General features: G+C 36.5%; 1 protein-coding gene and 1 long non-coding RNA gene across 4 annotated transcripts in view; one reads left to right on the forward strand and one right to left on the reverse strand.

Annotated features, from left to right (window-relative positions):
• LOC133611364 (inositol-3-phosphate synthase 1-A-like) overlaps positions 1-24,548 on the forward strand; it is a 42,447-nt gene that overhangs the window by 7,779 nt on the left and 10,120 nt on the right. The window contains exons 1-6 of one of the 3 annotated variants that reach the window (XM_061968070.2): positions 7,453-7,517; positions 12,896-13,007; positions 18,345-18,378; positions 19,547-19,671; positions 19,740-19,901; positions 22,940-23,069. In XM_061968070.2, coding sequence (XP_061824054.2) covers positions 12,963-13,007; positions 18,345-18,378; positions 19,547-19,671; positions 19,740-19,901; positions 22,940-23,069 — 496 coding nt within the window. In that variant the 5' untranslated portion in view covers positions 7,453-7,517; positions 12,896-12,962. Of the gene's footprint in view, positions 1-7,452; positions 7,518-12,762; positions 13,008-18,344; positions 18,379-19,546; positions 19,672-19,739; positions 19,902-22,939; positions 23,070-24,548 lie in introns of those variants that run through there. The other 2 variants (XM_061968069.2, XM_072913618.1) reach the window with 2 other exon arrangements.
• On the reverse strand, positions 604-19,841 carry LOC140678982 (uncharacterized). Its single transcript, XR_012050565.1, has 3 exons — positions 19,716-19,841; positions 9,976-10,194; positions 604-900 (listed from the first exon to the last, which is right to left on the reverse strand). It is a non-coding gene; the product is annotated as an uncharacterized lncRNA (long non-coding RNA).

Consider the following 24,548-nt stretch of genomic DNA (forward strand, 5'->3'; position numbering starts at 1 on the left):
AACAGATTTTACACAGGCAAATCTGCAAACAATGATTATAAAATTTGTACAACAGGGAATATTCTAAGATAAATTCAGGTGTCTCTCAAAAATAAGCTTTCCTAAAAAGCTGAACCCTATTTTGGACCAGGAGGGTTTAGGAAATGGAGGGCGTACCTCATTAGCACAGATGCATGGGAGGAAAATCACCCACCGATAATTCCCAGAAACCAACATGTGACCACCCTGCTGACAAAAAGTTGCTCACCAAGTGTGGTCACTTCACGGAAGGCGCAATCCTCGCAGCCGGGTTGTAGATTATTGGCAGCAAGAGATTTGTGTCAAGCGTGGTGCGCAAGAAAATAAAAAGAAGACCAGAAAATTGCGGATTTATCTGCAGACAGACTTTCTGTTGACCCACCATTCACTCACATTGGCCTGGGTGCATTTGGACCATGGACTATAGTCTCTCGTCGGACAAGAGGAGGTCTAGCTGAAAGCAAGAGATGGGCTCTTTAGTTCAACCTCAAGCTTCATAAATGCTCTCAGGCGTTTCGCAGCCATCAGAAAACCTGCCCAATTCTTCCGTTCAAATAGGGGTACCAACTCTATTGGAGCCGGTCAAGAACTAAAAATCAATGCATAAGATAGAGTTGAAAATTTACCTGAATGACAAAGGGTGCACCTGGATCTTCAATCCGCCGGAGTGTGTGAGAAACTAATGTATGCATTGCTCCTCAAAGAGGGAGGCTCTCACCTTTCTCATGAGGTGTTCATCACTCTCAGGGCTAAGGTCATGGCTATCATAAACGCAAGACCTTGCATCACAGTTTTAACAGACCAATACAAACACCTGCAACGTTGCTGACGCAGAAGAAAGACACTATCATGGCGACAAGTCCAACTTCTCTCTGATAGTTTCTGGAAACAATGGATGCAAGAATGCCTGTCAACCATACAACCTTGGAGAAAATGGCATGCAGAAAGGCCCAAATTGCAAGTTGGAGACATTGTACAACTGAAAGATGGCCAGGTGAGGAGGAGTGAATGGTCTACTGGACTGGACTTTTGCTTTTCTCAAAGATAAATGCCCTATGCTTGCGTTGTTTTAGGAGCCATTCAAATGGTGAAAAGAATGACAGTTTCCTCAGAGTTCTTCAAGACTCAGAATCTGAAGTACTTTATTAATCCCGGAGGGGAAATTAAGGGCGAAGGAGTGCCAAGATTTTACAAAAGATGAAAAGAAAACTGGTATGCACAAGTACAAGGGAGCAGAGTCGAAGAATGCACAAGTTTGCAGTGATCATTAAACATTTTGTTAAAGGTTTATTTGATATGCTTTTAACATTTAGTATTTCTCATGTAATTATCTTGATATTATTTCGGTTTTATCTTGTTTCGCAGTTCTTAAAAAGCATTTTTGCTACGTGTTTCGTAAACCTTCAACTTGGGCGAGTCTAAATAAAAGAACGCAAACGTGAGCAAAACCTAAAAGAGTTAACATTTTTACCAAAGGCAGGAATCATAAACGAAGCTTTCAGTACATACACTACGTTGAGATCTATAGTTGTATCCTGATAATGACGGGGAAAAACCCGCATACTCTTAAATAACGCGTGCAACAACAAGGCAACAAACATGGCTATAGACCAGTGGTTCTTAACCTTGTTGGAGGTACCGAAACCCACCAGTTTCATATGCGCATTCACCAAACCCTTCTTTAGTGAAAAATATATATATATATTTTTTTCAAATTCAAGAAAGTCATATGTTTTTTTACTGGTGCACAAAATGAATCGTGCATGATCAAACATCACCTTGTTCAAAGAACAAAACCAACACAGTGCATGAACTCACAACAAATTACACACCTTACACCATACTTGCCAACTTTGAGACCTCCGATTTCGGGAGGTGGGGGGCGGGGCGTGGTTAAGAGGGGAGGAGTATATTTACAGCTAGAATTCACCAAGTCAAGTATTTCATATATATATATATATATATATATATATATATATATATATATAGATATAAGAAATACTAAGTCAAGTATTTCATATATATATATATATATATATATATATATATATACTGTATATATACACATATATATACATATACATATATATATATATATATTATATATATATATATATATATATATATATATATATATATATACAAGAAATACTTGACTTTCAGTGAATTCTAGCTATAAATATATATTTATTTTATTATATACTGGAAATATATATATAAAATAATTACTTGAATTTCAGTGTTCATTTATTACCCATATACAAACACATAACACTCATCTACTCATTGTTGAGTTAAGGGTTGAATTGTCCATCCTTGTTCTATTCTCTGTCACTATTTTTCTAACCATGCTGAACACCCTCTCTGATGATGCATTGCTGTGTGGCACGCACAAAAGTGCTTTCATCAAATGCACTAGATGGCAGTATTGTCCTGTTTAAGAGTGTCACAACATTGCTGTTTACGGCAGACAAACTGCTTTACGGTAGACGAAAACGTGACTGCTCATCATTCTACAGTTATAACGTGATTGGGCAGGTACGCTGTTTATATTGTGGGAAAGCGGACTCAAGTCCGCATGGACCTGAGTCCGCCTGAATTTCGGGAGATTTTTGGGAGAAAATGTGTCCCGGGAGGTTTTCGGGAGAGGCGCTGAATTTCGGGAGTCTCTCGGAAAATCCGGGAGGGTTGGCAAGTATGTCTTACACACATTACCATGAATTGATTAACGTGGACCCCGACTTAAACAAGTTGAAAAACGTATTCGGGTGTTTCCATTTAGTGGTCATTTGTACGGAATATGTACTGTATACTGTGTAAACTGTACTGTTTCATATAATGTATTCTCTTCCTTTGCAATCTGCTAGTAAAAGTTTAAATCGATCAATCAAACAACCTACAAATCAGATGGAAAATTAGGGGGAACATTGTTGGGTCCATAATACGCTGGTAGGGAGAAGTTTTTATTTACACGATAAGTCGGATGTGTCTTTACCTCCGTGGCGGAGGCTCCGCTGAACCCGAGGCCGACTCACCGAACCCCTCGGGTTCAATCGAACCCAGGTTAAGAACCACTGCCATAGACTATAGTGAAATCATGAAATGCAACCTTAGGAGAGTCTTGATACCGATTCCCTTGACCCAGCCACACACAAAAAGATTGTATCTCTCCTTGCTTTTCAAAGTGTTCATCTGTTTTGCCGTGTAGAATGACGTCTGAAGCACAAGATAGTTCGACATGTCTGGGAACGCAACCGACGTATAATCCTTTAGATCACTCGACAAATTTTGTGTTAATAATTTATATAGATAGATTTAATTCCAGTTAGATTTTTTTGCTTGTATCTGCTCTTCGCGGGAAGATTTTTAGAGCTGGCAAGGAGCTCTCCAGTTTTGATTTGAACACCGTGTTTGACGTCAACTCCATTGTGTCTGAAGTCCCATTGTGAGTCATCAAAAAGTTATTCAGGCTAACTATTGTTCTAATCAGTGGAACTCGCTTGAGTCACTCTTGCCTGTGTTGACGACCCATTTATGTGGTCCAACTCCTCAAAGTCTGAGTCCTGTACTACGAATCGTGTTTAAGTTATCTAGGGTTTCTTCTTTGCCAGTCCGGCTTAACCGAGCCAAACTTTGAAGATGAAGGATAGTCAGTTGCACGACCCTGGATAATAACTTCACTATTCAAGTCAGGATTTTCTAATCTTGTCATCAGCGCAGTCGCAGAGCAGGGTTAGCAGCAGATGATCAATCCTTATCGTGAACATTGTACCGACAACACAGCCGCTTACTTCACTCGGGATTGGGAAAAGCAATTTAGTATATTATATATGAAGAATATAATGATAGTCGGCAGCACGGTGGTTAGGGGTTAGTGCATCTGCCTCACAATACGAAGGTCCTGGGTTCGATCCTGCGCTCGGGATCTTTTTGTGTGGAGTCCCCGTGACTGCGTGGGTTCCCTCCGGGTACTCCGGCTTCCTCCCACCTCCAAAGACATGCACCTGGGGATAGTTTGATTGGCAACACTAAATTGGCCCTAGTGTGTGAATGTGAGTATTGTCTGTCTATCTGCGTTGGCCCTGTGATGAGGTGGCGACTTGTCCAGGGTGTACCCCGCCTTCCGCCCGATTGTAGCTGAGATAGGCTCCAGCACCCTCGCGACCCTGAACGGGACAAGCGGTAGAAAATGGATGGATGGATGGATTTAGGTCCCTTGCGTACTGAAATAGTTTGCACTCTGTTTGCTGCGTAGTAGCCATGTTGTTTACTTCCATTCAAAAATCACATGTCTGAATGCATCCTGTCGAGATCGTCCGATAAGATACCTCCAGAATCTACACTAGACCTGTCTCAGAGGTCGTATAAAAGAGTGTTCCCCAAACTTTTTTCCACTAGGGAACGGTTTATAGGCCTACTGAAACCCACTACTACCGACCACGCAGTCTGATAGTTTATACATCAATGATGAAATCTTAACATTGCAACACATGCCAATACGGCCGGGTTAGCTTACTAAAGTGCAATTTTAAATTTTGCGCGAAATATCCTGCTGAAAACTTCTCGGTATGATGACGTCAGCGCGTGATGTCGCGGATTGTAGAGGACATTTTGGGACAGCATGGTGGCCAGCTATTAAGCCGTCTGTTTTCATCGCAAAATTCCACAGTATTCTGGACATCTGTGTTGGTGAATCTTTTGCAATTTGTTCAATGAACAATGGAGACAGCAAAGAAGAAAGCTGTAGGTGGGAAGCGGTGTATAGCGGGGGTGTTGTGCCGGATAACGCACCCCCGCCATAGAATGCACCCCTTGACTGGTGTGCCGGATAACACAGACGGTGTTTCATTGTTTACATTCCCGGAAGATGACAGTCAAGCTTTACCATTGGCCTGTGGAGAACTGGGACAACAGAGAGTCTTACCAGGAGGACTTTGAGTTGGATACGCAGACACGGTACCGTGAGTACGCATGCAGCTGCGGCTTCCAAACATTTGATCGCTTGTCTGTACGTGCGTGCCGCTATGTGCATGTCACGTACGTAACTTTGGGGACTTTGGGGAAATATATGTGCTGTATGAACTTTGGGGAGGTGAACGGTACTTTGGGCTGTGGGATTGAGTGTGTTGTGCAGGTGTTTGAGTTGTATTGGCAGGTTATATGGACGGGAGGGGGAGGTGTTTGTTATGCGGGATTAATTTGTGGCATATTAAATATAAGCCTGGTTGTGTTGTGGCTAATAGAGTATATATATGTCTTGTGTTTATTTACTGTTTTAGTCATTCCCAGCTGAATATCAGGTCTCACAGCATCTTCCCTATCTGAATCACTCCCACTGCCCTCTAGTCCTTCACTCTCACTTTCCTCATCCACAAATCTTTCATCCTCGCTCAAATTAATGGGGAAATCCTCGCTTTCTCGGTCCGAATCGCTCTCGCTGCTGGTGGCCATGATTGTAAACAATGTGCAGATGTGAGGAGCTCCACAACCTGTGACGTCACGCTACTCGTCTGCTACTTCCGGTACAGGCAAGGCTTTTTTATCAGCGACCAAAAGTTGCGAACTTTATCGTCAATGTTCTCTACTAAATCCTTTCAGCAAAAATATGGCAATATCGCGAAATGATCAAGTATGACACATAGAATGGACCTGCTATCCCCGTTTAAATAAGAAAATCGCATTTCAGTAGGCCTTTAATGTACTGTATTTTTCGGAGTATAAGTCGCTCCGGCCGAAAATGCATAATAAAGAAGGAAAAAAACATATATAAGTCGCACTGGAGTATAAGTCGCATTTTTTGGGGAAATGTATTTGATAAAAGCCAACACCAAGAATAGACATTTGAAAGGCAATTTAAAATAAATAAAGAATAGTGAACAACAGGCTGAATAAGTGTACGTTATATGAGGCATAAATAACCAACTGGTATGTTAACGTAACATATTATGGTAAGAGTCATTCAAATAACTATAACATATGGAACATGCTATACGTTTACCAAACAATCTGTCACTCCTAATCGCTAAATCCCATGAAATCTTATACATCTAGTCTCTTACGTGAATGAGATCAATAATATTTGATATTTTAGGGTAATGTGTTAATAATTTCACACATAAGTCGCTCCTGAGTATAAGTCGCACCCCTGGCCAAACTATGAATAAAAACTGCCACTTATAGTCCGAAAAATACGGTATGCATTATTTTCACGAACCGGCTTTCTTCGTGAAATATTAGCCTTTGCCCACAATCTGGCACATTAAAATGTTATATATCCACTGATGTGCATTGTCCCATTACAACTACAATGCCATCCATCCATCCATTTTCTACCGCTTGTCCCTTTTGGGGTCGCGGGGGGTGCTGGAGCCTATCTCCGCTGCATTCGGGCGGAATGCGGGGTACACCCTGGACAAGTCGCCACCTCATCACAGGGCCAACACAGATAGACAGACAACATTCACACTACAATGGAGTTGTAATATACATCTATTAACAGGCTTATTGGTGTGTTTAGTGCAGGGGTCGGCAACCCAAAATGTTGAAAGAGCCATATTGGACCAAAAATACAAAAACAAATCTGTCTGGAGCCGCAAAAAATTAAAAGCCATATTACATACAGATAGTGTGTCATGAGATATACATTGAATTAAGAGGACTTAAAGGAAACTAAATGAGCTCAAATATAGCTACAAATGAGGCATTATGATGCAATATGTACATATAGCTAGCCTAAATAGCATGTTAGCATCGATTAGCTTGCAGTCATGCAGTGACCAAATATGTCTGATTAGCACTCCACACAAGTCAATAACATCAACAAAACTCACCTTTGTGCATTCACGCACAACATAAAAAATTTGGTGGACAAAATAAGTGGCATAAAACACGTCCTAGAAAGTCGGAGAAAGTTATACATGTAAACAAACTACGGTGAGTTCAAGGACCGCCAAAATTAGTAGGACAAAACGGCGCTCGCCAAATAGTCGAATCAGTGAAGCATGTTTAATATAAACAGTGTGCTTTATAACAATTTCGGGAGGTTTGTGTCATGTTTGTCCTCCTACAGAAACCATATTAAAGCAAAAAATATATTTTTTCCCCTTATCTTTTTCCATTTTTCATACATTTTTTAAAAAGCTCCAGAGAGCCACTAGGGTCGGGTTGCCGACCCCTGGTTTAGTGGGACAGGCGAAAGTTAAGTGTGAGAAAATGTGGTAGTTTATAAATTAATTAATATTTCTGTGCGGCCCGGTAGCAAATGCGTCACGGACCGGTACCGGTCCCCGGACCGTTGGTTGGGGACCACTGGTATAAAAACATCATACCAGTGTTCTGTCCATTTGATTGTAGACTCTTACTGACACCTTGTGGCGAGAGGAAGTTGCTACTCTTGATTACTTTTGGCCCTTCCGGTTTGAGGGTTCCAGGAAGTCAGTCTGATACAAATAAGGAGACTAGTTGGGTTAGTTCTTACAAGCCTGGGAAAAGATAAGTCTGTAAGTAAACCTAACTTGTTTGTAAAACCGATTTTTGTGCATTGTTTCAGTGGATGTTTTGATAAGCATATATTTCCACCATCAAAATACTTTGAACACCCAGAATATTTTATTTTATGCTACTTTTTGCATAATTTGTGTAAATCTAATACGTGCATATCAAAGTACTGTATATTACATTTCAGTATGTTTGTGTGACACAGCTTCTTTATTTTATGTTATTGTGTGCATTTTAGTTTTATGAGTTTCTATAAAGAAGAAAATGAAAGCAAGATTGACAACAATAGAGAGCCTAAATGGATTAATCTGCTACTGGAACTTTATTGGAACGTGTTGAATTGTTGGCTGTCTGCCAAGCCGCATAACCTCAACAGTATCGCTCGGATTAAAATAAATGTCACATGCTGCACAACTTTACAACGCACAAAAGATTTTTTTCTGCAGACATATTGGCGACGTGCTGACAAACAAAACAAGCGCATGCCATCCAAACCAGTTTATGAAGGATAGCAAAGCCTTGTCTTTGATTGCTGTCTTGTATTTGATCAGGAAATGTGCACATTCTGCCATTTTTACTACAGAAAATGTTGAAATGATCCAGTAAATACATTAATAACATCATTCAATGAACGTGTTCACATTATCATTCGTATTATATCACAGATAATTGTCAAAATAAAGGGTCTGGTATAGTGATTCTCAAACTGTTTGTTGTATGTGTACCACTAGTGGTATGCGGGCTCCATCTACTGGTACGCCAAATAATCATTTGATTAAAGTACAGTGTTCTCTTTTCCTATATTCAAATATAATGTTACTGTTCAAACTGTGTCTGTAACGGTACAGTGGGAGAAGTAGACGGCACGGAGGCAGGGACGTCGTTAGCTTGCAGCTTGTTTATTGAAATATATAAATATACCGCATTTTTCGGAGTATAAGTCGCTCCGGAGTATAAGTCGCACCGGCCGAAATTGCATAATAAAGAAGGAAAAAAACATATATAAGTCGCACTGGAGTATAAGTCGCATTTTTTGGGGACATTTATTTGATAAAACCCAACACCAAGAATAGACATTTGAAAGGCAATTGAATAAGTGTACGTTGTATGACGCATACCGTATTTTTCGGACTATAAGTCGCAGTATTTTTCATAGTTTGGCCGGGGGTGCGACTTATACTCAGGAGCGACTTATGTGTAAAATTATTATCACGTTACCGTAAAATATCAAATAATATTATTTATCTCATTCACGTAAGAGACTAGACGTACAAGATTTCATGGGATTTAGGGATTACTTACTTACTTAGGCCTTTAAATTCCCTAAGGAACATAGGCCATTGATGAAACTCCTCCATCCCCTTCGGTCTTGTGCCCTCCGCTCCAGTTGTTGCCATGACAGCCCTTGCGCCTTCATCTCCTGCTCTGTGACTCCAAAAACTCCGGAAGCCAGTACTGGTGGAAGGTTGGGCTTTGGGCTAGCAACCCAAACCTGTAAAGAATATCTTATGCTACAGAAACATTGATGAAAAACTTTAAATTTAGCGATTAGGAGTGACAGATTGTTTGGTAAACGTATAGCATGTTCTATATGTTATAGTTATTTGAATGACTCTTACCATAATATGTTACGTTAACATACCAGTTGGTTATTTATGCCTCATATAACGTAGACTTATTCAGCCTGTTCACTATTCTTTATTTATTTTAAATTGCCTTTCAAATGTCTATTCTTGGTGTTGAGTTTTATCAAATACATTTCCCCAAAAAATGCGACTTATACTCCAGTGCAATTTATGTGTTTTTTCCCTTCTTTATTATGCATTTTCGGCCGGTGCAACTTATACTCCAAAGCGACTTATACTCCGAAAAATACGGTAAATAACCAACTGAGAACGTGTCTGGTATGTTAACGTAACATATTATGGTAAGAGTCATTCAAATAACTATAACATATAGAACATGCTATACGTTTACCAAACAATCTGTCACTCCTAATCGCTAAATCCCATGAAATCTTATACGTCTAGTCTCTTACGTGAATGAGATCAATAATATTATTTGATATTTTACGGTAATGTGTTAATAATTTCACACATAAGTCGCTCCTGAGTACAAACTATGAAAAAAACTGCGACTTATAGTCTGAAAAATACGGTAGGTCATAAAATCTCAGCAACAAGCTGTAATATCTTACTGAGATAATTTAGCACCAAAACCCTTAAAACAAGTAAAACACTCTAATATAAAATCTGCTTGTAAGAAGATGTATCTTATCAGACAGAAAATAAGCAAATATCACCCTTATTTGAGATATTTCATCTTACTTAGATTTCAGTTTTTGCCTATTCTATAAACAGGGAAGTGTACAACGGGAAATGAAAGAGTGCATGGACAAATAAGCAAACAATTATAAATGAATACAAAAATGTTTTTATTAGGGTATATGAAGAGTCTTACCGGGTGGTGTTGAAAGTGCGTTTTGAGATCGCTGCGGAAGCCCAGAAAAGGCAAGGCAGACTCTTGAGGTCCAGGGACAGGCAGGAGGTCAGGGGCTGGAGCGAGGCGTCGTGGTCCAAGGGCAGGCGTGAGGTCGAAATCTAGAAGGTAGCGGAGAGTCCAGAGGGGATTCAGGGAGATGAGACACACAGCTCGAAACCAGGGGATGTCGAAGGGTTACTGGATGACGACACAGGACAAGACACAATGAGCACGACACAGGAGAAACACAAAGAGCGAAGAAGCAAGAAACGTGAGAGGCTTACTGTACAAGTACAAGGAGCTACGTTCTGGCACTGGAACGCAAGACGTGCTGGCTTATGAAGGCAGGATTCTGATAAGCGTCAGGGTGGGCTTCGTAGAAGTCCCTTAGAAGAATTCTGATAAGTCGAAGATGGATGGAAAGTTTAAAGTGCCAAGTAACAAATACTATTTTTTAGGGCTGCGAATCTTTGGGTGTCCCACGCTTCGATTCAATATCGATTTTTGGGGTCACGATTCGATTCAAAATTGATTTTTTTCGATTCAACGCGATTCTTGATTCAAAAACGATATTTTCCCGATTCAAAACGATTCTCTATTCATTCAATACATATGATTTCAGCAGGATCCACCCCAGTCTGCTGACATGCAAGCAGAGTAAAAAGCTTTAATAATTGTAAAGGACAAGGTTTTATCAACTGATTGCAATAATGTAAATTTGTTTTAACTATTAAATGAACCAAAAATATGACTTATTTTATCTTTGTGAAAATATTGGACACAGTGTGTTGTCAAGCTTATGAGATGTGATGCAAGTGTAAGCCACTGTGACACTATTGTTCTTTTTTATAAATGTCTAATGATAATGTCAATGAGGGATTTTTAATCACTGCTATGTTGAAATTGTTACTAATATTGATACTGTTGTTGATAATATTCATTTTTGTTTCACTACTTTTGGTTTGTTCTGTGTCGTGTTTGTGTCTCCTCTCAATTGTTGCTGGGTCGGGTTTGGTTTTGGAATTGGATTGCATTGTTATGGTATTGCTGTGTATTGTTTTGTTGGATTGATTAATTAAAAAAAAAAAATAGATTTAAAAAAAAAAGAGAATCGATTCTGAATCGCACAACGTGAGAATCGCGATTTGAATTTGAATCGATTTTTTCCCACACCTCTAATATACGTATATATATATATATATATATATATATATATATTAGAGATATATATAGCGCACTTTCCGCGCGCGCGATGATGTCACGTTATCGATGAGAAAATGCATTTTTAGACAATATGATTTGCCTGAGCAGCTAGGAGACACCGTGAGTAGCAAGCGGTAGAAAGAGGATAAGAAAAGACAGAAAAAAAATAAAAATGGGGCCGTAGTTTGGGGACCCCTGCCGTAACAGGACCCCCACTCTTATGCGAGAATCCTGACGAGCATCGGGGTGCCTCAGGGTGGGCTTCGTAGGAGTCCCTTAGAAGAATTATGATAAGCCGAAGAAGATGGATGGAAAGTTTAAAGTGCCAAGTAACAAATACTATTTTTGACTTGCCTGACTTCACAAACTTTAAAACAATGTGTACTAAACACATGTTTATCAAAATAAACATTGACAAAAGTATTGACATATTCACACTAGTGTGCAGGAATGTGAGAATCCGATGCCACATGCTTGGCACACACCAATCTGTGGGCAGTTCATATTTGCAGCACCTCTCAAGCTCCATCAGACTGGATGGGAAGTGTTGGTTTTCATCCAGGATGTCTTGAAGCATCGTATTCACAAAGACGTAAATGCTGACAAAGGTGCATCAACAAAGTATTGAGCAAAGGCTGTGAATACTTAAGTACATTTTTATTTTTAATACATTTGTTAAAAAAAAAATAATTAAAAAAAAATTCACAGTACCATTATAGGGTGTGCAGAATTTTTGAGGACAAACATTTAATTTATTCCATTTTGGAATAAAGCTGTAACATAACAAAATGTGGACAAAGTGAAGTGCTGCTAGTACTTTGCAAATACACTGTATGTTATTTGGGAATAAATCCAAAAAAGGTTGGTAGATGAGAATAAATGTAAAATATCAATGCACCCGATTGCAGGAAATGTAGTCTTGATTTTCAAATAGTTTTCCTGTGGTTTGCTGATAAAAAAAAAAAAATGCTCCTCTTTTCTCATGTTGATACTACCCTTGGTACTAATAGGACTGATATTTGACTCGACTTTTGGTATGATCCGATGCCAACCAACATGCTGATATTTCCCCCAATAGACGTTTTTCAAGACGAGTTTGTCTCTTTTTGCCCCCAAACATTTACCAATTAGACGACAATTTACTCTTGTCAAAATAAACATCGAAAAATATCACACTAGTATCATCCGATAACTAATACATGCCACTAGGTTCGTCGTTTCTATCTCGCTGTCGATACAATAACCGCTACGGCCGTGTTGTCGTTGCCTTCACATTAGTATCGACCCGATCACTGATGCTACCGTCGGTATCGACATTCGGCTCGTCTTTGTCAGGAAGACGTCTCTGCGCACCTCTGCCACGCAGCCCGGCTCCGTCCGACATGCGCGCGCACACACACACGCAGACTGTGCAGGAAGCTGATTGGCTGCCAGACGAGGAACTAGGAAGTTCCATACATCAAGCTGCCGATACTAGGACACGCCCACAGCCGTGGCGACAACGGAAGTAAAGTATAGATAATATCTCTTTTTGATATTTAGCAGCAGTTTTGGATGAAGTTAGAATTAAAAAAAACAATTTTGTAGAGGTTTGGATAAACTTTATTTTTTTTTAAACTATTTTGTCGAGGTTTGGATTAAGGACATGGATGACGTTGAAACTGGACACTAAGGCGAGTTTCATGTGTGCTTGTAGGGGGCGTGTCTTTAGTCTTTAGTGGAGGAGGCTTCTCGAAAGCCGTGGAACTTTTCCACTCCTTTAAATGCCAGCAGCAGCAGCGGGGAGACGCAGCATCAAACCGGCACAGGTGAGGAATAGCTAAAGGCCATCTCGCTAACTTTTTCTTTTTTTTAATCATCTTTATTCGTGAGGAGACGAGATGTTTGTACATGCATTCCGTTTTTCTGGTGGAATCCAAATGACTAATTGAACGTTTTAGTGCGTTTTTGCAGCCATTTGCAAATTAACATATTCTTGTTAAAAGTCATTTTGTGCGTGCCATCAGTAAAATTCCACTTGAGGAGGTGCGATGAGTGGGCAAGACTTGGTCAAATTGTCAACTAATAATCACCATGACAGTTTTGATGGTATTGCGCAACTTCTTTCAATTGTATGGCAGCGGAATGCGCACGTTGTCTTCACAATGGCGCCCATTGAGTGGACTGGACGTTGTCCAACCCACAGTGGCTTGGACCCCGAAGGACGTGTTTTGAGTCAAAGAAATGACGTGACGTGCATCCCTATTGTATTGGCACGGAGCGCTCTGTGGTTGGTGGACAGGACACAAGCAGACTCATTCAACCAAAGTGGCTCCAACTGCTGACTCAGCGGTTTTAGCATCTTATTCAAACTTGATGGTACCCTTTTCCAACTCGGCCCCCACTCATGCGTTTCCACTGGCGAAAACAGGTAGGACCAGTTACTATTTCTGGTACCTGCTGGTAGGGTTGCCAAAGCTGATATCAAATGGATCACTCACTATTATGACCAAACTAGCCAAATAAAAAAATTCTAATATTTCAACTTTAATTTTTGAAACTATGACTTAATTCTCATAAAAATTTGATTTTTCCTAACATTTCCACTTAATTCTCACAAAATGAAAAAGTCTATATTTTTGACAGATTTCTACGGAGCCCCTAAAGGGACATGGGGGAAATAATTTTTTTATAAATTTTTTTTTTTTTTTTTTTAACACATGTATCTTGTGCGCAGGAGAAAGTTTATTGTGTTCACAAGAAACTTTTTATAAAGTTATAAACATTTTTTTTTATAATTTTCTTTTTTTTTTTTGACATCTCGTGCACACGAGAAAGTTTCTCATGCGCACAAGATAGTTTCTCGATATTATCCTTAATACTACAACTTATTCTTGTAAAAAAAAAAATCAAAATATTTTAACTTATTTCTTGAAACTACGACTTAATTCTCGTAAAATTATATTTTTCTTATTTCCGTTTAATTCTCACAACATTAAAAAGTCTATTTTGACAGATTTCACAACTTAATTCTCGTAAAAATAAATAAATAACAAATCCTAACATTTCAGTTTGTTCCTTGATACTACAGCTGAAGTCACATAAAAATAAAAAATATAAATATTTTAACGTTATTCTTGATTTTACAACTTATTCCTCGTAAAAAATTTGTAAACATTTCTTCCAATACTTTAACCTTATTTTCAAGGGAAAAATGATCCTAATATTTCGATATTATCCTTAATACTACAACTTATTCTTGTTAAAAAAACAACCTCATATTTTAACTTATTTCTTGAAACTACGACTTAATTCTCGTGAAATTATATTTTTCCTATTAGTTTCACTTAATTCTCATAACATTAAAAAGTCTATATTTTGACAGATTTCACAACTTCTCGTAAAAAAAAAAAAAAAATTAAAAATCCTAACATTTCAGTTTGTTCCTTGATACTACGACTGAAGTCAGATAAAAACATTTTTAACGTTATTCTTGATTTTACAACTTATTCCTCGTAAAAAAAATAAAAAACATTTTTCCAACACTTTAACCTTATTTTTGATAAGATGTATTTCAAGGGAAAAAATATCCTAACATTTAGATATTATCATTAATACTACAACTTATTCTTGTTAAAAAAACAACCTAATATTTTAACTTATTTCTTGAAACTACGACTTAATTCTCGTAAAATTATATTTTTCCTATTTTTTCCGTTTAATTCTCACAACATTAAAAAGTCTATATTTGGACAGATTTCACAACTTAATTCTCGTAAAAATAAATAAATAAAAAATCCTAACATTTCAGTTTGTCCCTTGATACTGAAGTCTGAAGTCACATAAAAATAAAAAATATAAATATTTTAACGTTATTCTTGATTTTACAACTTATTCCTCGTAAAAATTTTTTAAACATTTCTTCCAATACTTTAACCTTATTTTTGATAAGATGTATTTCAAGGGAAAAATGATCGTAATATTTCGATATTATCCTTAATACTACAACTTATTCTTGTTAAAAAAAAAATCCTAATATTTTAACTTATTTCTTGAAACTACGACTTAATTCTCGTGAAATTATATTTTCCCTATTAGTTCCACTTAATTCTCATAAAATTAAAAAGTCTATATTTTTGACAGATGTCACAACTTCTCGTAAAAAAAAATCCTAACATTTCAGTTTTTCCCTTAATACTACGACTGAAGTCAGATAAAAACATTTTTTTAACGTTATTCTTGATTTTACAACTTATTCTTCGTAAAAAAAAAAAAAAAAAAAATGCAATTTTTTTTCCAACACTTTAACCTTATTTTTGATAAGATGTATTTCAAGGGAAAAAATATCCTAATATTTAGATATTATCCTTAATACTACAACTTATTCTTGTAAAAAAAAAAAAAATCAAAATATTTTAACTTATTTTTTGAAACTATGACTTAATTCTCGCAAAAATTATATTTTTCCTATTATTTCCACTTAATTCTCATAAAATTAAGGAGTTTATATTTTGACAGATTTCACAACTTACTTCTCGTAAAAAAAAAAAAATAAATCCTAACATTTCAGTTTGTTCCTTGATACTTCAACTGAAGTCAGATAAAAAATGTTTTTAACGTTATTCTTGATTTTACAACTTATTCCTCGTAAAAAATGTTTAAACATTTCTTCCAATACAAAATTTTGATAAGATGTATTTCAAAAGAAAAATGATCCTAATATTTCGATATTATCCTTAATACTACAACTTATTCTAGAAAAAAAAAATCCTAATATTTTAACTTAATTCTTGAAACTATGACTTAATTCTCGTAAAATTATATTGTTCCTATTATTTTCATTTAATTCTCATAAAATTAAAAAGTCTATATTTAGACAGATTTCACAACTTACTTCTCGTAAAAAAAAAAAATATATATCCTAACATTTCAGTTTGTTCCTTGATACCACAACTAAAGTCAGATAAAAAATATTTTTAACGTTTTTCTTAAATTTACAACTTATTCCTCGACCTTATTTTTGATAAGATGTATTTCAAGGGAAAGATGATCCTAATATTTCGATATTATCCTTAATACTACAACTTATTCTTGTAAAAAAAAAAAAAAAAATCCTAATATTTTAACTTATTTCTTGAAACTACGACTTAATTCTCGTAAAATTATATTTTTCCTATTATTTCCATTTAATTCTCATAAAATTAAAAAGTCAATATTTTGACAGATTTCACAACTTACTTCTCGTAAAAAAAAAATATATCCTAACATTTGAGTTTGTTCCTTGATACTACGACTGAAGTCAGATAAAAAATGTTTTTAACGTTATTCGTGATTTTACAACTTAATCCTCGTAAAAACATTTAACATGTCTTCCAATACTTTAACCTTATTTTTGATAAGATGTATTTCAAGGAAAAAATTATCCTAATATTTCAATATTATCCTGAAAACTACAACTTATTATTGTAAAAAAAAAAATCCTTAATATTTTTAACATATTTCTTGAAACTACGACTTAATTCTCGTAAAAATTATATTTTTCCTATTATTTCTACTTAATTCTCATAAAATTAAAAAGTCTATATTTTGACAGATTTCACAACTTACTTCTCGTAATAAAAAAATAAAAAAATCTTAACATATCAGTTTTTCCCTTGATACTATGACTGAAGTCACAAAAATAAAAAATATAAATATTTTAACGTTAGTCTTGATTTTACAACTTAATCCTCGTAAAAACATTTTTATAGATTTCTTTCAACACTGTAACCTTAATTTTTTATATGACGTATTTCAAGGGAAAAATTATCCTAATATTTAGATATTACCCTTATTACTAATACAACTTATTCTTGTAAAAAAAAAAATGTCCTACTGTTTCAACTTTGACTTAATTCTCATTTAAAAATGTTTTCCCTAATATTTCAACTTTATTCTTACTTTGACTTAAGTCTTACAAAACTAAAATGTAAAAAAGTCTCCGAATATTTTACTTTATTCTTAATTTTCCAACTTACTTGATGTAAAAAAAACCCATAATATTTCAGTTTTATTCTTGATACTACGGCTTAAGTCTCACACAAATGAAATAAAACAATTGATGGTGATGATTTTACAACTTAATTTTCATAAAAAAACCAACAATGTTTTTCTCTGATAATTCATATATCAACTTCATTCTTGTAAATGTCTTCCTTCAAATATATCAATTAATTCAATTTAAACAGTATTCGTACTTTAGCGTTGTTGAATTACATTTTCTTTTTTAATATTTTAACTTTATTCTTCCGATTAATTCCCGTGATGGTTTTTCTCACAATATTCTGACAGTACTACGACTTTATTTCTATCAACTATTTTTTTTCCTTGTAACATTTTTTCTTAATTGTAAGAAAAACAATTTTGTTTTATATGACCTTATTCTTGTGATATGAAGACTTTTGTTTGTAAAATTGCATGTTTTTTTTTGGTTAAAATATTTCAGCTTTATTCTGGTAATACAACTTAGTTCTTAGATTTAAAAAAATTCATGAAAAAAAACCAATATATATATATACATACACACATAATTTTATATATATATATATATATATATATATATATATATATATATATGTATATATATTTATGTATATATATTTATATATATATAACGATTGTCACACGAATTGCCACATGAATTCTGCCTAGCAACAAGTGGCCGAGCAATTCTGTCCATCTGCATTGTTGGCGCGCTTGCAAGCTGGGTCTTAACACACGTTTATACTCCTAATATTTAAGTTAAAGTGCCAATGATTGTCACACACACACAAGGTGTGGCGAAATTATTCTCTGCATTTGACCCATCACCCTTGATCACCCCCTGGGAGGTAAGGGGAGCAGTATATATATATTTCGACCTTATACGTTTGTTTAAATTATTATTATTTTTTATAATTTCAGCTTGATTCTATACTTTATTTCAGAATTATGATTTTTTTTTTTTAAACAATTTTACCTTTTCAGAAAATGACCCATTTTTTCTCGTAATATTTCGACCTCTTTTGATATTAAGACATTTTTACGTAAATTTGTAAGGTGTTTTTTGTTGAAATATTCCAGCTTTACTCTTGCAATGCTATGAATTATGTTCGTTTTTTTAACATTTTTTTTCTCCTAAAATTTAGACTTCAACACATGCAGTACCAAGACTTCATACTGGTGATAATTATTTTCTTTGACTTTATTCTTGTAAAAATGATTTATCTTTTCCCCAAATATTTATGTGTGATACTACAATTTTTTTTGTGTAAAACCAAGTTTTTTGTCTTATAAATTGTAAACACAATTTCACTCCTGTGAAACTGTGACACCATGTTTGTGAAATGCATACTTGCCAACCCTCCCGGATTTTCCGGGAGACTCCGAAAATTCAGCGCCTCTCCCGAAAACCTTCCGGGACAAATTTTCTCCCGAAAATCTCCCTAAATTCAGGCGGACTCAGGTCCTCCACAATGTAAAAAAGCGTACCTGCCCAATCACGTTGTAACTATAGAATGATGGAGGGCGAGTTCTTGGTTTCTTATGTGGGTTTATTGTTAGGCAGTTTCATTAACGTCCTCCCAGCGTGGCAACAACACACAACAGCAGCAGTCACTTTTTTGTATACCGTAAAGCAGTTCGTCTGCCGTAAACAGCAATGTTGTGACACTCTTAAACAGGACAATACTGCCATCTAGTGCATTTGATGAAAGCACTTTTTTGTGCGTGCCACACATCAATGCATCATCAGAGAGGGTGTTCAGCATGGTTCGAAAAATAGTGACAGAGAATAGAACAAGGATGGACAATTCAACCCTTAACTCAACAATGAGTAGATGAGTGTTATGTGTGTGTATATGTGTAAATAAATGAACACTGAAATTCAAGTATTTATTTTATATATATATATATATATATATATATATATATATATATATAATGTGTGTGTATATATGTATGTATGTATATATATATATATATATATATATATATATATAGCTAGAATTCACTGAACGTCAAGTATTTCTTTTATATATATATATATATATATATATATATATATATATGAAATACTTGACTATTTCTTATATATATATATATATATATATATATATATATATGAAATACTTGACTTGGTGAATTCTAGCTGTAAATATACTCCTCCCCTTTTAGCCTCGCCCCCAACCATGCCCCGTCCCAGCCCGACCACGCCCACCCCACCCCCCTCCCCCCACCTCCCAAAATCGGAGGTCTCAAGGTTGGCAAGTATGGTGAAATGGCAAAGTGATTTTTGCAATACGACAACTTTACTAATCTTTCATCTTATGGAAATGGTGTGTTCTGACAGAATCAGCAAACATGTCCGTCAAGATGCACATCAACAGTCCTGATGTGAAGTACACAGAAACACACATAGAGGCGCAGTATTCCTACCAGACCACAAGTGTGCATAAAGACGGGAACACGATCACGGTAAGTCTTACACTCCTACCTTTTCCTCATATTCCTGTACTTACTTCACACATGACGATGCGATACAGGTGACCCCTCGCACCACTGAGATGACCCTGCGCACGGACACGCGCGTGCCCAGGCTGGGGGTGATGCTGGTGGGCTGGGGAGGCAACAACGGTACCACGGTCACAGCAGCCGTACTTGCCAACAAGATGAACCTCACCTGGAACACCAAGACTGGAGTGAAGGTGAAAACAAAATTAGAATTGGGATATTAAAGAATATAAACTACCGTATTTTCCGCACTATAAGGCGCACCTAAAAACCACAAATTTTCTCAAAAGCTGACAGTGCGCCTTATAACCCGGTGCGCTTTATATATGGATAAATATTAAGATTCATTTTCATAAAGTTTAGGTCTCGCAACTACGGTAAACAGCCGCCATCTTTTTTCCCCGTAGAAGAAGTGCGCGGTGCATGCTGGGATATGTGACGTTTCATTTCCATTTGTGTGTTTATGTAAAGACCCCAAAATGGCTCCTATTAAGTGTGTTGTCTGTCTAATTATAAATAATGCAGACGAGGCGTGTTAACTGAGTTCTCAACGTTTACTCGCAGCGTGCTCATAACCACATTCTAACTGCCAGCATACAACAACGCTTCTCAGGGCTACCGCGCATGCTCGTCACTATCGTTGCATGCTGGGTAGTGTAGTTGTTATATTTGCTAGCTCATAACAGCACATTGAGAGACACGCTTACGCGCTTAATTCAATACTCGCCGTCATTCCGGGTGGATTGACAAAAGACATCCAGCCGCTAGATATTGGTGTCAACAGGGCATTCGAAGCTAGACTGCTAACTGCGTGGGAACAATGGATGACAGAAGGCGAACACACCTTCACTAAGACGAGGAGGCAGCGCCAGACGACGCCAACATCTGCCAGTGGATCGTAAATTTGCCCAACTTTTCACTTCGGACACCGAAGACGAAGGATTTACGAATGAAGAATAACTTCAGAAAGTGAGCGCTATGTTTATTTTGTGTGTTGTGACATTAACGTTCGAGCAACATTATGTTGCTATTGCTCTGCACTATTTTGAATTTTACTATGTTTGTGATTGCACATTTGCGTACATTTTGGGAGTGAACAGAGTTGTTAGAACGCTGGTTTTTAATATATTATTAAAGTTTGACTGACCTATCTGACTGTTTTTTTGACATTCCCTTTAGCGCAGCGTAGGCGCGGCTTATAGTCCGGGGCGGCTTATTGGTGGACAAAGTTATGAAATATGCCATTCATTGAAGGTGCGGCTAATAATCCGGTGCGCCTTATAGTGCGGAAAATACGGTACATTGTTTCTGTTTATGGTCCACTGTCTTTTACACAATGTTCCTTAAAAACCAGCCAATGACCGTAGAGTTAGCCCGGGCAGGAAGCGGGGCTTAAAGCAGTCCCAAGTCAGAACCAAACTGAGGAAATGAAAAATGACTGAGATTATAAAAAAGTGTCATGATGTCATCGCCATTCTATTAAACTGTTTTTACTTTACTGCGCAAAAAGTGAGCATTGTCGTGTTAGACAAAAAAACAATATGAAACATTAAAAAAAATGAAGTTAGGACTTATGTATATTTTTTTCTCATAATATTTTTACATTATTCTTGTGATAATACAAGTTGTGTTTTCTTGCACTATTACGATAGTATTATTTTCCTGCGATACTTTTAATATTTGTACTTTATTTTTGTGATAATAAAAAATGTTTTAATTATGTCAAATTGCTGGTTTTTTTCCTCCCTAAAATGGTCCGCCTTAGTTGTTTTTGTTTTTTCATTACAACTTTATTTTTGTAAAATATTATTTTAGTCTCGTGAAGTTTTTTTCTTGGAGTATTTTAATGTTATTCCTGTGGTACTACGACTTTTTCGTAGTCAAATTGTGCATCTTATTTTCTTAGGTTTTTTTATTTATTTAATTGTGATAAGGAATTTATTCTCGTATTATTTTGACTGTTTATTTTTTAAATAAAATAGTTGTTGTTTTTTCAATTCTCACGCAATTACAATTTTATTTTTGTAAAACTGAATTTTTCTCGACTTTCAGAATTACGCCTTATAAAATATCACAATAGCAAAAATATATTTTTCTTGTAAAATTGAAGTTGGCATTTTCCAACAAAAAATGTCAGTTTACTATTGTAAATTTTTTAAAACATGATTCTGAAAATTACAAGAAAATGTTTCAATTCTACTGAAGTAAAATTGTAGCAGCACAAAAATATATTTTTTTTCATTACAATTTTATTTGTATTTTTTACTCCTAGTTTTTAGAATCACACCTCATAAAATATCACAATCATAAAAATATATATATATTTTTTTGTAAAATTACAACTTTAATTTGATGAGAAAAACATATCAATTCACTATTGTAAATGTTTTGAGAAATGATGCTGAAAATTAAGAGAGAAAAAATTCAGTTCTAACAAAATAAAATTGAAATTGTGCGAGATTTTTTTTTTAAATAAAAATTAAAACTCAACATTTTATTGAAAAAAAAAAAATCTAAATTATACGAAAATAAAGTCATTATTTTCAGATATTTTGAAGTATTTCAAGAAATTACGGCGCACAATTTGACTATGATAAAGTTGCAGTATCACAGTAACAAAGTCAAAATACCCCAAGAAAAACTGGCAAATTTACGAGAAAAAGGTGAAATATTGCAAAAATAAAATTGTTTTAGAATAAAAAAAATCATGAGTTTTTCTCTTGTAACATAAAAAAATATCCTAGTCAAAATAAACTTTTTCTTGTAATATTTGGAATTAATTTGGGTGATATTACATTTCTTTCCAGTTTTCCTGGTTAAATTTCGTCTCTATTATTGTACCAGGTGTATCGTTTGAATAGAACATCAGTCTTCCATTTATAGTGTCCCTAATGACGTGTCCCGTGGCGTACTGGAGTGGGCGTGACCGCAGGTGTCCAATAACAAACTTGATCACCCTCGCCTCTTTTTGCAAGTCGCATCATGCTGTAGAGTATTGGGAAAGCGGATGCATTGACATTCCTGTCGTGACAGTGCATTCTCGCCTTAAGGGACGAGACGTAATTCATGGAAAATCCTTCTAGAAACTTCATCCCATCATGTTCATCAGACTATCACCGGCTTCTACGCTCTTTGCCTTAAAAGGCCAACTTGCACCGTTTACTTCCTCAGGGGCTAAGAAAGTCATGACGTAATGGTAAAGAAGTCTTTTTTTTTTCTTCTTTTCTTCCAGAGAGCAAACTACTATGGATCCTTCCTGCAGGCGTCGACCGTGTGTGTTGGTTCGGGGCCCGAGGGCGAGGTCAGCGTACCCTTCTGTCACCTTCTACCCATGGTGCACCCCAATGACATCGTCTTTGATGGTACAATACTTGTACGACCCATGTCTACTGAATTCATCTGTTCCAGTGTCAAGCTGTGGCCATCCTGTGACCGTTAGGAACGCCACAAGCAGTGTAAAGTGATCAAACGACAGTATTTTCCGGACCATAGGGCGCACCGAATTATAAGGCGCACTGCCGTTGAATGGTCTATTTTTTATCTTTTTTCATATATAAAGGCACACCGGATTATAGGGCGCATTAAAAGGAGTCATTTTTTTTTTTTTTTCTAAATGTAAAAGACTTCCTTGTGGTCTACATAACATGTGATGGTGGTTCTTTGGTCAAAATGTTGCATGGATTATGTTTTACGGATCATCTTCAAGCCGTTTTGTGGGCGGTCTTATTTACGTGGCTCACCTTTAGCGGCGTCTTCTCCCGTCATCTTTGTTGTAGCGGTGTAGCGTGCAAGGACGGGAGTGGAGGAAGTGTTAAAAAATGGAGCTAACTGTTTTAATGACATTCAGACTTGACTTCAATCAATAACGGAGCAGCATCTCCTCATCCGGAATCAAGACGGGAAAACCGTCCCATGAAAAACCATCCCAAGTTCCTTGGGTGAATAATGTAAACTCATTACACCAGTATGTTTTAGTGCTTTCATGGCGAGTTTACTGACGGATATAAGTACGAACTTTACACTACTTTATATTAGAAATGGCAACAGCGGAGGATGAATGCCACATAAGAAGATAGAGAAAAGGAAGAAGCTTATCGACTACGTCGTCGGCACGGACTACAAAAGCGGATCCACACAATTTTTCAGGATTTATGCAGATCCCAAATACAGATCAGCAGGTATCAGAATAATATAATAACATAATATCGCAAAACAAAACGCCAGATAATGTCTTACCTTATACCATACTTGCCAACATTGAGACCTCCGAATTTGGAAGATGGGGGGTGGCAGGGTAGGGGGGCGGCGGGGTTTGGTGGTAAGGGGGGGTGTATATTGTAGCGTCCCGGAAGAGTTAGTGCTGCAAGGGGTTCTGGGTATTTGTTCTGTTGTGTTTATGTTGTGATACGGCGCAGATGTTCTCCCGAAATGTGTTTGTCATTCTTGTTTGGTGTGGGTTCACAGTGTGGCGCATATTTGTAACAGTGTTAAAGTTGTTTATACGGCCACTCTGTGTGACCTGTATGGCTGTTGACCAAGTATGCTTTGCATTTACTTGTGTGTGTGTGTGTAAAAGCCGCATATATTATGTGACTGGGCCGGCACGCTGTTTGTATGGAGGAAAAGCGGACGTGATGACAGGTTGTAGAGGACGCTAAAGGCAGTGCCTTTAAGGCACGTCCCCAATATTGTTGTCCGGGTGGAAATTGGGAGAATGGTTTCCCCGGGAGATTTTCGGGAGGGGCACTGAAATTTGGGAGTCTCCCGGGAAAATCGGGAGGGTTGGTTAAGTATGACTTATACACACACACCATAATAATACTCCTATGTTGAAGCACATC

Source organism: Nerophis lumbriciformis, linkage group LG08 (genome assembly GCF_033978685.3).
Source record: "Nerophis lumbriciformis linkage group LG08, RoL_Nlum_v2.1, whole genome shotgun sequence".
Lineage (NCBI taxonomy): Eukaryota > Metazoa > Chordata > Actinopteri > Syngnathiformes > Syngnathidae > Nerophis > Nerophis lumbriciformis.